This window comes from Panicum virgatum, chromosome 6N, assembly GCF_016808335.1.
Source record: "Panicum virgatum strain AP13 chromosome 6N, P.virgatum_v5, whole genome shotgun sequence".
Lineage (NCBI taxonomy): Eukaryota > Viridiplantae > Streptophyta > Magnoliopsida > Poales > Poaceae > Panicum > Panicum virgatum.
In genome coordinates this window covers 52,076,207-52,091,564 of record NC_053150.1, presented here as the reverse complement: position 1 = coordinate 52,091,564, position 15,358 = coordinate 52,076,207, and the positions used below count along the sequence as shown (strand labels likewise).

At 47.5% G+C, this 15,358-nt stretch overlaps 3 protein-coding genes across 4 annotated transcripts; all 3 read right to left on the bottom strand.

The window, feature by feature from the left end:
* Positions 1–1,533: 1,533 nt before the first annotated feature.
* LOC120678312 lies at positions 1,534–4,263 on the bottom strand. The gene has a single exon (XM_039959436.1). It carries the CDS (start codon positions 4,261–4,263, stop codon positions 1,534–1,536), a length of 2,730 nt encoding a protein of 909 aa, XP_039815370.1.
* Positions 4,264–5,411: 1,148 nt separating this feature from the next.
* LOC120677362 (protein MULTIPOLAR SPINDLE 1-like) lies at positions 5,412–9,799 on the bottom strand. 2 transcript variants are annotated; one of them, XM_039958514.1, is made up of 11 exons: positions 9,495–9,799; positions 9,359–9,416; positions 9,117–9,266; positions 8,966–9,025; positions 8,680–8,762; positions 8,550–8,607; positions 8,245–8,358; positions 7,077–7,266; positions 6,416–6,486; positions 5,798–6,007; positions 5,412–5,708 (listed from the first exon to the last, which is right to left on the bottom strand). In XM_039958514.1, exons 1-10 carry the CDS (start codon positions 9,714–9,716, stop codon positions 5,823–5,825), a joined length of 1,191 nt encoding a protein of 396 aa, XP_039814448.1. In that variant the 5' UTR covers positions 9,717–9,799; the 3' UTR covers positions 5,412–5,708; positions 5,798–5,822. The 2 variants fall into 2 exon arrangements, with proteins under 2 accessions (XP_039814448.1, XP_039814446.1); XM_039958512.1 differs by having other exon boundaries at positions 8,230–8,358; positions 9,495–9,797.
* A 1,441-nt stretch (positions 9,800–11,240) lies between these two features.
* On the bottom strand, positions 11,241–15,092 carry LOC120677357 (transmembrane 9 superfamily member 9-like). Its single transcript, XM_039958507.1, has 7 exons — positions 14,854–15,092; positions 13,955–14,119; positions 13,751–13,860; positions 13,322–13,427; positions 13,106–13,218; positions 12,835–12,988; positions 11,241–12,709 (listed from the first exon to the last, which is right to left on the bottom strand). The coding sequence occupies exons 1-7, from the start codon at positions 14,977–14,979 to the stop codon at positions 11,552–11,554; spliced, it is 1,932 nt and encodes a 643-aa protein (XP_039814441.1). The 5' UTR covers positions 14,980–15,092; the 3' UTR covers positions 11,241–11,551.
* Positions 15,093–15,358: the final 266 nt, after the last annotated feature.

The following is a 15,358-nucleotide window of genomic DNA, read 5'->3' as shown; positions in this document are numbered from 1 at the left end:
CTCAGGCTCTGGCACTGCGCGGCCATGCTGCAATGGCGGCAGTGGTTGAATCATCTCTGGAGGATCACCATGAAATGGCTTGAGCAACCCCACGTGGAATACATCATGAATCCTTGCGCCCACTGGAAGAGCCAACTTGTATGCAACATCACCAATACGCTCTAGCACTTGATAAGGGCCAAACAAACGAGGCTCTAGCTTTGCACGGCCACGAACGTTGAGAGAAGCCGCAGGCCGATGCAACAGGCGCAACCAAACCCATTGCCCAGGCATGAACTCCACTGGACGGCGCCTACGGTCATACACAGCCTTGTAATGCTGTTGAGCCAGCTCCAAGCGATCCCTCACCTCAGCAAGAAACTTGTCTCTGTCGCACATGGCTTGATCAACCGCCGGCAAGTGAGCGTCACCATGCTCATAAGAACGGATGGTCGGCAGGGGACGACCATATACCACATGAAAGGGCGAAGTCTTCAGAGACTGCTGATAAGAGGAGTTGTAACAGAACTCAGCCCAAGGAAGCCATTCCAACCAGTTGCGCGGCCTATCACCCGTCAAGCACCTCAAGTACATGGAGATAATCTTGTTGGTCGCCTCTGACTGCCCATCAGATTGGGGATGGAAGGCTGACGTAAACTGCAGCTTTACACCGGAAAGGCGAAATAATTCCCGCCAAAACGAACTAGTGAACACTGGATCACGGTCACTCACTATCGATGCTGGGATGCCATGGAGACGCACAACCTAAGTGAAGAAAGCTCGAGCCACAGAAACTGCTGTATATGGATGAGCCAAGGCTATGAAGTGAGCCGCCTTGGAGAAGCGATCAACGACTGTCAAAATGACCGATTTCCCATGAACCTTTGGCAGTGCCTCAATGAAATCCATGGCCACATCTGCCCAAACCGTGGAAGGAACCTCCAGTGGCTGCAATAGGCCTCCTGGTTGAAGGTGCTCACTCTTGTTTCTTTGGCACACAGCACAAGCACGCACAAACTCTTGCAGCACCACACGATCATTGGGCACATGAAAGTCAGCCTGCAGCCGGTGTAGTGTCTTATGCACCCCATCATGACCCACTGCATGGACAGACTCAAGAATAGCAGGCAAGATACTGGACGACGGTGATACATACACCCGCCCCTTGAACAGTATCAGGCCATCCACCACTTTCCATGTTGCCGGTTTAACTCCTCTGATGGCGTCGCGCAGCACTGAGAGAGCCGAGTCGCCATTAATTTCTTGGCGAATCTGATCGAGCACAGAGAACGTAGGCATTGACAGTGCGGCCACCACGGTTGTGTGCTCCTCGCGTCGCGACAAGGCATCCGCAACCGTGTTCAGCGAGCCTGGCTTGTATTCCACCACGAAATCAAAGCCCAGTAACTTACTTGTCCACTGGTGTTGAGGAATAGTTGTGAGGCGTTGATCCAAGAGAAACCGTAGGCTCCGATGATCCGTGCGCACGATGAAACGCAGGCCCCAGAGATACGGCCTCCAATGACGAACTGCCTGAACGAGGCCGATTAGCTCTCATTCATACGCCGCGAGCTTGGCGTGACGCGGGGCGATTGGCTTGCTGAAGAAAGCCACCGGGCCGCCGCCTTGATGCAGAACCGCGCCGAAGCCCGACCCGGACGCGTCGCACTCGACGATGAAGTCGCGGTCGAAGGCCGGCAGCTGCAGGACTGGTGCCGCCGTTAGTGCGCGTTGCAGCGTCCGGAACGCATGTTCCGCCTCTGGGTTCCAGCGGAAGCCCTCCTTCTTGAGGAGGGCCGTGAGCGGAGCGGCGATGGCGCCATAGTCGCGGATGAAGCACCGGTAGTAGCCCGCCAATCCGAGGAAGCCCCGAACGGCGCGGGCTGAGGAAGGAATCGGCCAAGATAGGATGGCCTCCACCTTCTGCTCATCCACTGCGACACCACGTTCCGAGATCACGTGGCCGAGGTACGCCACCGACAGAAGCCCGAACGCGCACTTGGACTTCTTGAGGAAGAGCTGGTGGTCCTGCAGCGTGCGAACGTGGCGGAGGTGATCCGACCACGATGAGCTGTAGATTAAGATATCATCGAAGAACACGAGAACGGACCAGCGTAGATATGGCAGCAGGATGTCGTTCATCATCGCTTGGAACGTCGCCGGTGCATTTGTGAAGCCGAACAGCATCACCATGAACTCGAACAGGCCCTGGTGCATTCGGAACGCGGTCTTGTGGACATCATCGGGATGCATGAGCACTTGGTGGTACCCCAATCGCATATCGAGCTTGGTGAAGAAACGTGCCCTGCGCAGCTCGTCTAGAAGCTCCTCCACCACCGGGATCGGGAATTTATCCTTGATGGTGGCGTCGTTGAGCGCCCGATAGTCCACGCAAAAGCGCCAGGAGCCGTCACGCTTGCGGATCAGCAGTGCCGGCGATGAGAACTCCGACGTATTGTGCCTGATGATGCCCAGACGCAGCATCTCGTCACACTGGCGCTCGAGTTCGTCCTTCTGGGCGTGGGCGTAGCAGTAGGAACGGACGGCGATGGCTCCTGCGCCGGGTTTGAGGCGGATCCGATGGCAGAGGTAGCGCTCTGGAGGCAAACCCTGGGGTTCAGCGAAGAGATGCTCGAACTCTTCAAGCAGGGTGTCGAGCAAGTCGCTGTCGCGACTCATGAGGGACGCGGACACCAGGCCTGGTGTAGTGGCAGTGCCCTTCCATGTGATGGACTTCCCCGCCCGTGTGAAGCACAACGTGTGCCTCGCGAAGTCCCAGAGGATCAGCCCCAGGGTGCCCAGCCACTCGACGCCAAGTACCATGTTGTAGTCGCCCAAGGGGAGGGCGTATAGGTCGATGTTGAACGCCTCCCCTCCGATGCTGACGTGCTGAGCCGACACCTTGCCTGGAGACGCCACGCGATCGCCGTTGGCGACGGTGACCGAGAGGTTCGGGCACGGCTGGAGTTGAACGCCCACTCGCCGTGCCATGTTGACGTCCACGAAGTTGAGGGATGAGCCCGAGTCGAGTAGGGCTACCCCAGTCACGCCGCCTACGGAGACGAGCACCTTCATCGTCTGACATCCGCGCGCTCGGACGCCGGTGATCGCATGCAGAGAGATGCCGGGTGCATCGTCCATGGCTGAGGTGTCGGTGGCCGCCGCGGTCGCCTCTGGGTCGTCGAACCCGACGATCTCAACGACGAAGAGTTTCTTGCATCGGTGGCCCGCGACGAATTTCTCGTCGCAGTTATAGCACAACCCCTCTGCACGACGCTGAGTCATCTCTGCCGGTAAGAGACGCCTGCGTGGAAGGGTGGACGCGAGTGATGTGGTCCTGCCCGAGCCCGTCGTCGCCGATGATGCCGTGTCGGTTGCAGATGATGCGGGCGAAGCTGTTGCCGTGTGGGTGGACGAGGATCGGAGCGAGGAGCGCGAGCCCCTGGTCGGCCCTGGATCTGTAGATGACAGATGCATGCATTGTTCGTAGGCCCTGGCGAGCATGATGGCGTCATCAAGGGTCGATGGGCGGCGCAGCACAACGTTGGTCTTGAGCGGGTTGACGAGGCCGGCCGTGTACATCTGGACCAACCGGGACTCCGTCAGATCGGCGTCGCGGCAGGCGAGGGCGAGAAACTTGTCGGTGTAGTCGTCCACGGTACCGTCCCGGCGGAGCAGCATGATCTCGCCGACGGGGCTGTCCGTTATGGGTGGGCCGAAGCGCTGTTGCACGAGTTGTGCGAAGCGGCGCCACGACGGCGTACCCGACGTCAGCTCTAGCCGATTGAACCAGAGTTGGGCTGAACCGGTGAGATGCAGCGACGCGTACGGAATGCGCCGACGTTCTGGCGTGTTCTGGCACCGGAATAACGTCTCGCAGCGATTCAGCCAGGGCAGTGGATCTTCTTTGCCATCGAACGTTGGGAATTCGATGCGTGTGCGAGGATGGAAACGTGGATCTGCGGTATCCTCACCCTCGGCGTCACGGTGAGGAAGATGCGGCGTCTCGCGGAACGGAAGGGGTCCCGGTGCTGATGTGGATGCCCCCGCGAGGACGTCCATGGCGGGGTCAGCGTCGCCGCGCTGCGCCTTCTCCAGGCGCGAGACGGCGAGGCTCAGGGCGGCGATCTTACTCGCGCCCTCGAATGCCGCAGCCCGGAGGGTGGTGACCTTGTCCGGCAAGCCGTCGAGTTGCTTGGCGAGCGGGATCAAGGGCTTGAGAGCGGCGGTCTGCGTGGCGAGCTCGGAAACCTTGGCGGTGAGGTCGGTGAGCGTGGTGAGCATCTCGTTGACGGTCGTCTCCAGGGAGTTCTGCTTGCCGGAGGTCGTCACCGAATCGGAACCAGAGCAATCTGATACCAAAATGCCACAGGCAGTGGATGGATGTTAATTGGTGGGAGGAACGTTGCATAGATTATAATCGAAAGAGGTAGCCGGCCGTGGCCCTGGACCTCGCCGGCGCGCAGGAGCAATGGCTGATGCTCACTACACGCCTGGGAGGCAGGGCACGAGCCAAATTTAAATTACAATCTTAGATTCCAACTAATCACAGGTCATGACTTATATATGCCAAGCCTGGAAACAACTCAGAAAGAAACTAACCAAATCTTATCTAAACCGACTAGGACTCTATCCTGACTTGGCGCCTTCTCTTGTACGTGAGTCCGACCATGACATGCACAAGCATACCTATGAATATGAATGGCTTATGTGTATTTGGGTAAAAACTTACATTTTTGTACTTTTAGAATACTGTATGCTTTTATTCTCTTTGAACTGCAAATAGTAAAAACCAGAGTGCAGAAATTATAGATGCACCAATATAAATCTGCAGATAAGGCAAAGCTTCTGGCATCCTTTGTGACAAGAGGGTGCCACAAAAGCTAAAAGGCAAATTCTATAGGACAGCAATTCGTCCGGCGATGCTATACGGTGCTGAATGTTGGCCTACAAAAAGGCGACATGTCCAGCAACTGAGTGTAGCAGAGATGCGGATGTTGCGGTGGTTTTGCGGGCACACAAGGAGGGATAGAGTCCGGAACGAAGTTATTCGGGATAGGGTCGGAGTAGCACCAATTGAGGAGAAACTTACCCAGCATCGGCTGAGATGGTTTGGACATGTCCAACGAAGGCCTCCTGAAGCGCCGGTGCGTAATAGGGTTCTTGAGCGGGTCAATAATGTAAAGAGGGGTAGAGGTAGACCTAAACTGACGTGGGATGAGTCGGTTAAGAGAGACCTTAAGGATTGGAATATCTCTAAAGAGATAGCTTTGGATAGGAGCGCTTGGAGACTAGCTATCAATGTGCCTGAACCTTGAACTTATTTCTTTCGGGTTTCATCTCTAGCCTACCCCAACTTGCTTGGGAAAAAAGGCTATGTTGATGTTGTAGATAAGGCAAAGCATATCTATAGAAACTCACATGGTATGGAGTGAAGTCAGCAAAAAGAAAGTAATCAACTATCAATAGACATGAAACGATGTCAGGCCACACAGATAGATCCACTATTTGATTCCAAGTTTCTCTTATAAACCAAAATTTAAACATGAGACAGTCTAAGTGGATCAACTGTATCATGGTTTCGAATAGAGCACATTTGTTTGCACTAACTACTCATTCACACATTGGAGTTAATAAACATACTTTTCAGTTTTGACTATGCCTTGGTTCCCAATCAGTCACTGAAGAATATAGCTACTTGCCGGATCAGCCTTTTTTAGATAATCAACCTGAAACCAACATGCAGAAGGTGAGATGTGAATGGTAATAGAGAAACAAGTAGCCAGATCTTTAAAATGAATGACTTGTGTGCGAATACATTGAAAATTCAGAGGCAGGCATTTTCAGCACAAGAGTTTGGATAAGACTTCTAGGTCCAGCTTCCCCTGATGTGCAGCAGGAGCCACCTCCCTTGCCAACCTTCCGACCACACGCTCAATGTACACCACATACAGCCCGTTCATGTTTTCCAGGACTTGCAAATCATTGCGTGCCTTGAGAATAGATCTGGCACATTCTTCAAAAAGTCCTAAACATTTTATTTAAGATTAATTAGGCACTTCTGGTGAGACATATAACGCAATGATAGAGCAGTATTTGCAATGGCATGGGTTGCCTGTATATTTCAGTAATTGCCCATTCAGATTTCTGATTAGGAACATAATATTCAATCAATATACTTTCAACATTGCAGATTGCACCTGTAAATAAAAATATAGCACATGTAGTGCTAGTGCAGTAGCATAATACAGAATTGAAAGGTATTTCACTACAGCCATTTTGAACAGAAGAATTTAGCAAAATAAAAAACAACGGATATGATGCGTTTTTCTCAGCTCAAGTGAGTTGATGTTTACATTATCATGTTGAGGGACAGTGCAATTTATAAAGCATAGAAAATAGAAAATAGGACCATCAAGGGCACTAAACCACTAACTTTTGTCAAAATGCTCGCAACATAGCCAATCTTTCATGTAATCAGATATTAGAAACTCGATTAACTGAATCCTGCAACATGGGAGAAAATGATTAGGCACGAAATACAGTGATATAGTTAAAGTATAACTACTAATTCTAATGGGAAATAGCAAGAATCCCATCCAGATAAAAAATAAAAATCATATATCAATAGAATTTTCTTCAGAGATGTTCTAGTTCTGAAACTCAAAATATTAGAGTATAGCTTGATTTGAATGAAAATTCATGACTGAAGCCAACAAAAAGGAAATAATATTCAGATATTTGAGTGCATCTTAACAGAACTTGCAAAAAACAAAAACAAAAAAGCCGAATAGTAAAACGGAGCCCTTACGGGTACATACAGAGAACCAGATCAGTGACAGTCTGACACGTAATTAAAATATGAAGTATTATTCAAGAAACGAAATGAAATATGGATTATTGTGCATCAGGAAATAGGTACATGTAAAGTATTAATTAAATTTTCATCGATAGTTCAATGCCAAGGGAGTCAAATGTTTGTTCTTGACTCTCGAGTGAGCAAGTTAAAATGAATACACAGGACAATCGAGATTGACTTAAGGAGTCAGGATTCTTCCAATGAAATAAAAATAAGAATGAATTGATAGTCAGCTTACATGATGAATATATTGCCATGCAAATCAGGGAAAGCATCATCAAATGGATCCACCAGAAGTAACCTTTCTGATGCACTCGAGATCTTTTGAGAAACTGCAAGGATTATCCGCTGACCAATGAACTCCTCATTTCCTAACTTACGGAACAAGTGCTGCACTGAGAATTGGGCATCTGAGCAGTTGATTGATCCTGCAAAGTATTGAACAAAATGAAAGGAACGCAAATCAATATGCTATTGGTCATACAGGAAGGAAACACACTTCCAAATTCAGACCTTAGTCCTCGATTATTCAGTTTTTGTTCCATGTAACCAAATGATAAAAAAATAACCAAGAACACAATATAATACGACCACATAGATAGCAGATGTGGCAAAATAAAGCATGAATAAGAGTAATCATATGCTGTGGACACCGTTGTTGGTTGGACGTACCAGCACTGCAAGAAGCATGGCAATGCTACATTGGTGCCCAGAACTACAGCAAAAGTATAAGGTTGGCTTTCATATTTCCAATCCAATCTATATCATCATAAAAAAAAAATACACTAAGAAGTTTTGCATATAATTAATTATGCAATATAAATGCATGAAGCTCCCAACCAATTTATCATACTTGGTTGCACTTTCATGAGGATTATGAATCAATTGTTACCTAAGTTGTACTTGATGTTATTTTGCGGACTATATGTAAAGTACAGATAATCACTTATACTAATCTCAGTTCAGAGGAAACTTGCAAGCTGCAACGCATCCTGGTGTATTGCAAACTGAAATATTAAGGAAGGCATAGTTTATTTAGCATTTGAGTATCTTAGGAGAATATTGTCTGTGACTTCACAAGTTTAACTTAACACTCTCTTAAGAAAGATATATTGACAGAACAATAGGGCCTAGGCCACAGCAAAAAATGAAAAAAAAATCAACACAAATTAACAAAAAAAACTGTGGTGCCCAAACTCCAATCAAATTGATTGAATATCAAGTCAATGCCCTAACAATTTTTTTATCTCGAACATGCCAAATAGCTACATGCCTTTTGATGAATAGAAGAAAAAAAATGAATCAACCAAAAATGCCATTTCACGTTGAACTGCCAGGGGAAAGACATATACAAACTACATTGAGCTCATTAAGAATGTATCAAGTGTCACCTGAATCTGAAGTACCAGCATTTTCGGGGACAGTGCACATTCTTTTTATCAAACGGGTCACTAAACCATCGATTATCTCCCCAACTAGCTCCTTCTCCCTTTCTGATGATAGAATGTTCTTCAGTGAAGCTGAGCAGGTAAAGTGATTGCCAACTGATTAGACAAGATCGTTTCAATCAAATATAGATTGAATGGATAGCATGAATGGATAACTTCGTCATTTGAATATCCATAATGTCCATGGCATCCACTTTTTTTTGTATTGGACTAATGGTCAGATTCGATAAAACACACAATAACACATCCCAATCGCAACTTACCAAGAATAAAGTCCACTGCCTGGTGAGAAAATGTAGCAAATGAGGGGGCGGCTTCTTTCTGCATATGAAAATCTAACTTCAGAAACGAGGAATAAAAAATCTTTGTTACGAGCAGAGGATAGAATTTTACTTTGGCAAAAATGCTGTCTGATAGCTCCACAAGGAAATCAGTCGACATGCAAAGCTGCTGCATCTCATCCTCACTGTTGAAATCTGCACAAATGAAACAATTGAAACTATTGCTCAAGCAATGATCACATTTTCTCTTGTTATAGTAACCCTACTGTAGAAGTTAACAGGGCAAAATTTTCTACTGTATTAGGTGCTGAAGAACTGCAGTCCAACGCAAGGTTGTTTCTTAAAATATTGAATGCTCAACATCAAGTTATGTCTCAGCAAATTCATGTTAAACCAACCAATCAAACTACTCCTTGGAAGTGGTCGATCCACCCGCCGTCGCTTCTCCTTCCATCTCACTGTTACATCAGAACAGAAGCGTCAAATTGTAATGGAACCCCACACAAAATTAAAAAAAAACTAGCACATCAGACACAATCGAAGCCATACCCAGTCTGAGGAACCTCCTCCTCAGCACCTCGTCGACCCAGTGCTCTCCACCACCGCTGCCCGGCAGCGGTGGCAGGTCCCCGCACCCGTCGAAGAAGTGGCACCGGCACGAGACGACCGGCGGCTCCATCTCCTCCCCGCGCGCCCCGTCTGATCCCACAGCACATTGAATTTACACGAGCCATCAATGGGAATTGGTCAATCGAACAAGAGCGGGGATGGAATGGCGCTCGCGCACATACCTTGGAGAAGCTTGAGCTCCTCCCGGAGGCGGAGGATTTCGCGCTTCCGGTCTTTGGCCTGCGCGGAAGGATACTGAGCGTGAGAGGGGAGGTTAGGGTTCCAGTGCAAGGGGTGCTGCGGCTAGGGGAAAGAGACCTTGCGCTTCCAGTGGACGAGAGGCGGGGATGCTGTGCCAGCGGAGGCGGAAGCGGAGGCGGCGGTGACGATGGTGGCGGCTTTGCCGGGGAGGCGGTTGTAGTGGATGAGAGCCATAGCGAGAGCGGCCTTGAGAGATGGAGAATCTATCCGCGACGAAGAGGTGGCTGGCGCCGCTGAAGCCGTCGGCGTTGGCGGGCGGGAGGAGGCAGGAGGAGTCATGGCGGACGCGGCGGCGCGGGCTCGCGGGAGGAGAGGAGAGTGAGCCGATGGAAGAAGACTGGGAGATTCGGATTTTTGTTTTGTTTTGTTTTCCTTGTTTGCTTTGTACGAATCCGTGAGTTTGTTTGATCTGTTTGGTTAGCTGTGGCTGGTGGTGATTTATTATGAAAGAAAAGTACTGCTTGCTGGCTGGTAGCTGGTGTTGATTTGGTGTGAGAAAAACACTGCTGGTTGGTTGGCTGACAAGACAAGTAAATAGAGTGTGCCAATTTCTCGAGAGAGTGTTTAGTTGGTGAAATGAAAATTTTTAGATATCACATCGAATATGTTTGATCAGATGTCGCGAGAGATTTTTGGACACTAATTAAAAAATTAATTCAAAACTCACCTAGAAACCGCGCGATGAATCTTTTAAAGTCTTTGACCGTATCATTGGCACAGGGGGGGTACTGTAGCACTTATGGCTAATTATGCACTAATTAGGCTCAAAAAATTCGTCTCGTTGTGTATATCCAAACTGTGCAATTAGTTTTATTTTTTAACTACATTTAATGTTCCATGCATGTGTCCAAAGGAGGAGGCAAAAATATTTGGGTGAAAATTTTTAGTAACTAAACGGGGCAGAACCATACTGAACACAAAAGCTAGAAATTAGAACTGAACACAAAAAAAATTCTTGACGAAGACAGAACCATACTTAGAACATTATTATCAGCATCAACATGCACAAGTGGAAAGAGATAACAGAAAATTATGAGCGAGTAGCTATGAATTAAATTTACACAGCAGGTCATAATAATACAAGGAAAATTGCCCCGTATGAAGCTGACGGTAGTGTCCTATCCATACAGAGTTCTGAATATTGGGCACTGGTTTGGAATACCGTTGGAGCTGTGTTTTTACCATTCGTATCTAAAATTAGTTTTTGAAACTAAATTTTGGGTACTTTTGAGATGCTCTAAATGATTTACGCCGTTAATAACACCTAAAATACAGAGTTCCTGAATTCACTAAAACACAGGGTGGGAAATCTACTGTTACTACTACATTTTCCATTAGCCGTTGAGGGCTTGAGGCTCTATGAGACCGAACTACTCACCCCTGTAAACGTACCGTGTCAGTAACTGGATGTTTGCATCTGTACATAGCATGAGAGGTCGAGAGGAGTAGTGTTGCATCACCCAACTCCATGCAAGTTCTGTGCATGCGCTCCACTCTCACTGCAAAGTTGTTGCTTAGTGCAACCGTTTCTGTATTATCAAGCAGTCAAGAGTCTCGTAGGCAAGCATGTATTCAGTTTTTTCTTTTCCTTGGTCATTGCTTTTTGTACGAATCTACTGTGTTCTTCTCGGAGGCCGGAGGGTATAGGCGAGTTTGCCGACTCAAATGGACACAGCAGCCAGGCATTGTTGCCCATTTGGATACCAACAAACCATATCTCAAAAGCTAGAAATAGAACTGAGCACACAAATTTCTTGATGAACCCAGAAGCATACTTAGAACACTGTCACCATTAACATGATATACGACGTTGAAAGAGATAGCAGGCAATTATGAGCTGAGCGAGTAGCTATGAATTGAATTTATACACCAGTTCATCACAATTCAAGGAAAAATTGCCCCATATGAAGCTGACAGTAGTGTCCTATCCTTACACAACTCCATAGCGACAGATGTATCATCTCAGATCTGAACCACAGTGGAAATAAATGGTTTATGCTGTTAATAACACCTAAAATACAGAGTTCGTGAATTCACGAAAACGCAGGGTGGAAAATGGAGGCCACTTCACCATAACCGTACAGCAAACTCTCTGCAGCCTCATGTCATCCAGCCTAGTCAATCTTCACAGATGAGTAGATCAATCTCGTGAACCAGAAGCAGGCGCAGAACCCGATTGTACCAGTGAGCACACAGAATGCAAACGAGGCCAGAAGCATGTAGCCAAAGTACAGTATGCCTGACACCAGTTTGGTGATCTGCAGCTTTGTGAAGAAGTAGAACCCGGCATACAGGAAGAGGTAAATTGCAGATGATCCTGAGGTGAGATAGGACCTCCACCACCAGTTATAGTCCTCACTGCACAGTTGGAAATAGCACAGCACGATCGTAATCTCCGCACAGGTGATGATGAGGATAATGAACACCAGGAAAAGGAAGCCAAAGATGTAGTAGAACTGGTGAAGCCAAATTGACGTGAGGATGAAGAACAGCTCAATGAAGACTGCCCCAAATGGAAGAATGCCACCAATAAGAACGGTGAAGGCAGGGTTCATGTACCAAGCCTGCTCAGGGACCTGTCTTGGGATCTTGTTAGTCTTCACAGGAGCCTCGATGGCAGGTTGCTTGAAGCCCAGATAGCTCCCAACAAATACAAGAGGAACAGAGATTCCAAACCAAAGGAGGACCAAGGCAAACATAGTGGTGAAAGGAACAGCACCAGACGACTTCTCCCCCCATATAAGAGCATTCAGGATGAAGAAAATACCGAAAGCAATACCAGGGAACAGGAAAGCAGTCCTTAGGGTGATACTCTTCCACTCTGATCCTTTAAACATCTTATAGAAGCGTGAAGAAGCATATCCAGCAAACAATCCCATCAGGACCCAAGTGAGCAGCATGGCAGTCATCAGCCCTCCTCGGTTTGATGGCGAAAGGAATCCCAGAACAGCGAAAATCATGGTTACTAGCAGCATACCAAAGAACTGAACACCAGTCCCAACGCAGACACAGAGTAAGTCGGAGTTTACAGGAGGGCGGAACACATCTCCATGAACAAGCTTCCATCCTGTCTCCTCCTGGGCTTCTTCTTCAGTTTCAAGCTGGTTGTACCTGGAGATATCTCTATACAGAGTGCGGAGCATAATCATGGCCACCATCCCAGATAAGAAGAGTACGATCATGAGAGAGTTCACAATGGAAAACCAGTGAATTTGATCATCTGTCATTAACAGGTAGGTGTCCCAGCGAGAAGCCCACTTGACATCACTCTCCTGTAAAGAAATGCCAGGCGAACCAGAGAATGTTAAAAATGGACTCAACATTAGAATGTATTATTAACTATTAATGAAGGAAGCACACTACAAAAGAGAAGAAGAAAAGCCGTAAGAAACATTACCTCAAAGCCTACATCATAGGTAAATATGATTTCCTTTCCAGATTCAACCTCTTGAGGAGTATCTGAGTTTGTCACAAGCTTGCTGGCATGAGGATCACACGTGATCAAACGAGTGTTTTTATCATTCCATTGGCCTTCAAACTGATGGTTAATACTGGCACCAGAAGTATAACAAAGACACAGAAGGGAGTAAATAAAATAGTGTCAGTATGTAACAGATGTCAAACAAATGAAATATGGCAAGAATAACTTAAAACAAACCAAAACAAACCTGAATGGTTTGACCTCAAATCCAACAATTCTAGAGAGTTCTGTAGTTTCATCCTTGTGGTATTTAACTAAAAATGTCAAGTGGTTGTGGATAAAGAACTTCTCGTCCTTGCTCTGTAACATATATATTTTCAAATAAGATAACTGCACCCACACAAAAAAAAGGAGACCTATACACTGTTAAAACTAAAACGGTCAGCTGAGCACACAAACTTACACCAGCATATTGGCCCTTGACACCAACATGATATCCACCCTGATAAACAATAGCATCCCTGTCCTGCCTTGCGATAGGAACAACTAGCGGGAGGTTGTCAAGAATCCTGTGAATAACGGAAGCAGCAGCAATTAGTGGATTCATGGTGAGTTCCTCGTAACTGGAATAAAAGAATTAGTAGATCTGTTCCGCCCAAAATGGGAAATAAAGCATTTCTTTTCAATTGGTAAAAGCACACCCCGTAGTAAGAGGGGTAGTTATGAACCCTGTGGACCACCCCCATGGGGGCGGTGAAGGGAAAGCCCCCATTGGTAGAAAAAAACCCACAACCCCTTGGCTCATGAGCTTATTATCCTAGGTCGGAAAAAATTAGTAACTCCAGCATTCGTTGTCCAATCAAAATCACAGTATCACAAATAAAATCCATACATGTTCACCCGATACTCATCCTCTATCTTTTCCTTGAGCTCCTTTGCTTGTTTATCATCAATTGATGCTCTGCAGACAATCTGGCACATCTTGGGCTCCCTCATCTCAAACTACAGCCCAAACAACACAATAGACGACACTCAGTGATTTGGCACATTACAAGTGACATGGTGAATACATGATAAGCAGTAAACTAGTACTGACCACATAAGGGGAGTTCTCAATGCGATCACCGCGCAGAACTTCTCCAAGATTCTCTGCGCTGTCAACTATCGTGTCCGGCTTGCAGAAAGGAAGAGAGTAATAGGAGTAGGGAAGTTGTGTCTTTGTGGATGTCAGCTTGTTCACCTTCACCAAAAGTTGATCTTTCTGCAGAGAATTATGTATATACCGGTTAAAGCACATGCCTTGTATCTCTCAGTAAAAAGCTACAAATCCAGAGGTGAGTGTGAAGCTCTGGTCATAAGAGGGGTACATAACTTTTTGCCCCCATAGCTCAAAACATTTTATACACACGTTGACTGTAAACATTACAGGTCGCACATACATGCTCGATACTTAAGGATCTGAAAATACTGGGTTCTCATATTGTTCATTGGAAGTAGACATGAATTTAGCTACAGTGCATGGACACATAAATGATTATCACTTATCAGACGCTAATGTCTTATAGTTGTCTTATACCCTTCAACACTGAACAAGATAAACAAAACAAGAAAGGGTTTGGGTTACAAAGGGTTGTACTTGAAGAAACACCACCTGAAGCTGCCAAACTCAAACCATAAGTATAATTTACAATAAAACATGTGCCTGCCCTCACATTCTAGTGTCGTCACAGCACGGTTCAGTTTGAGTGCAATCGCCTATCGGAGTTCAAATGTAGATTCGGTAACGTTAAGCCAAATGCAATTGGTGAGACTACACTACTCCGCACATAAGCAAAACGGCCAGCAGGACGCCTAGATCCGGAACCCCACTGCCCCCAACCCGATAGCAACGCGCAGACAACAAACGCGGTACACTGGATCTGGATCTGGCCGTTGATATCCGGCGCGGAAGGAACAGAGTTACGAGGGAGGGGGAGGAGGAGAAGGGAGTGGGACCTTCTGGAAGTCGTTGGGCGCGACGCCGGGGAGGTAGAAGGCGGCGGCCGGTGCGGCGGCGAGGAGCGCCGCGGCCGCGAGCGCGAGCGCCACCGCGGCCCAGCGGAGCATCGCCGGCGGCCGCATGGGTGGGGGCCTGGTGGGGCTCGGAGACTCGTCGGCGGATCTGAGGCGGAGGTCTCTCAAGTGGCAACGCCTACCTGGAAGAAGACGCTGTCGCTGGCCCCCTCCTCTCTCAACTTACCGAGCGCGTTAGTTAGGCACTTGAACAGAAAGAGGCCAACGGCCCAATAAGAAACAGTGAACGGGCCAGACCGCTGTGCGCGTGTGTGGGTGGGCTTGCTCGGCTCCAGCGGTGGGCCGTTCGCTGATGAGTCAGCGAACGATGGCCCAGGTTGATGAATCCCCAACAATGGGCGGGCAGCAGTACAGCGTTCAGTTTGCTTCCCAGTTCGGCATTCGACCAAAATTTTGCAGCATACAGTAATTTTTTTTACGAAGTATA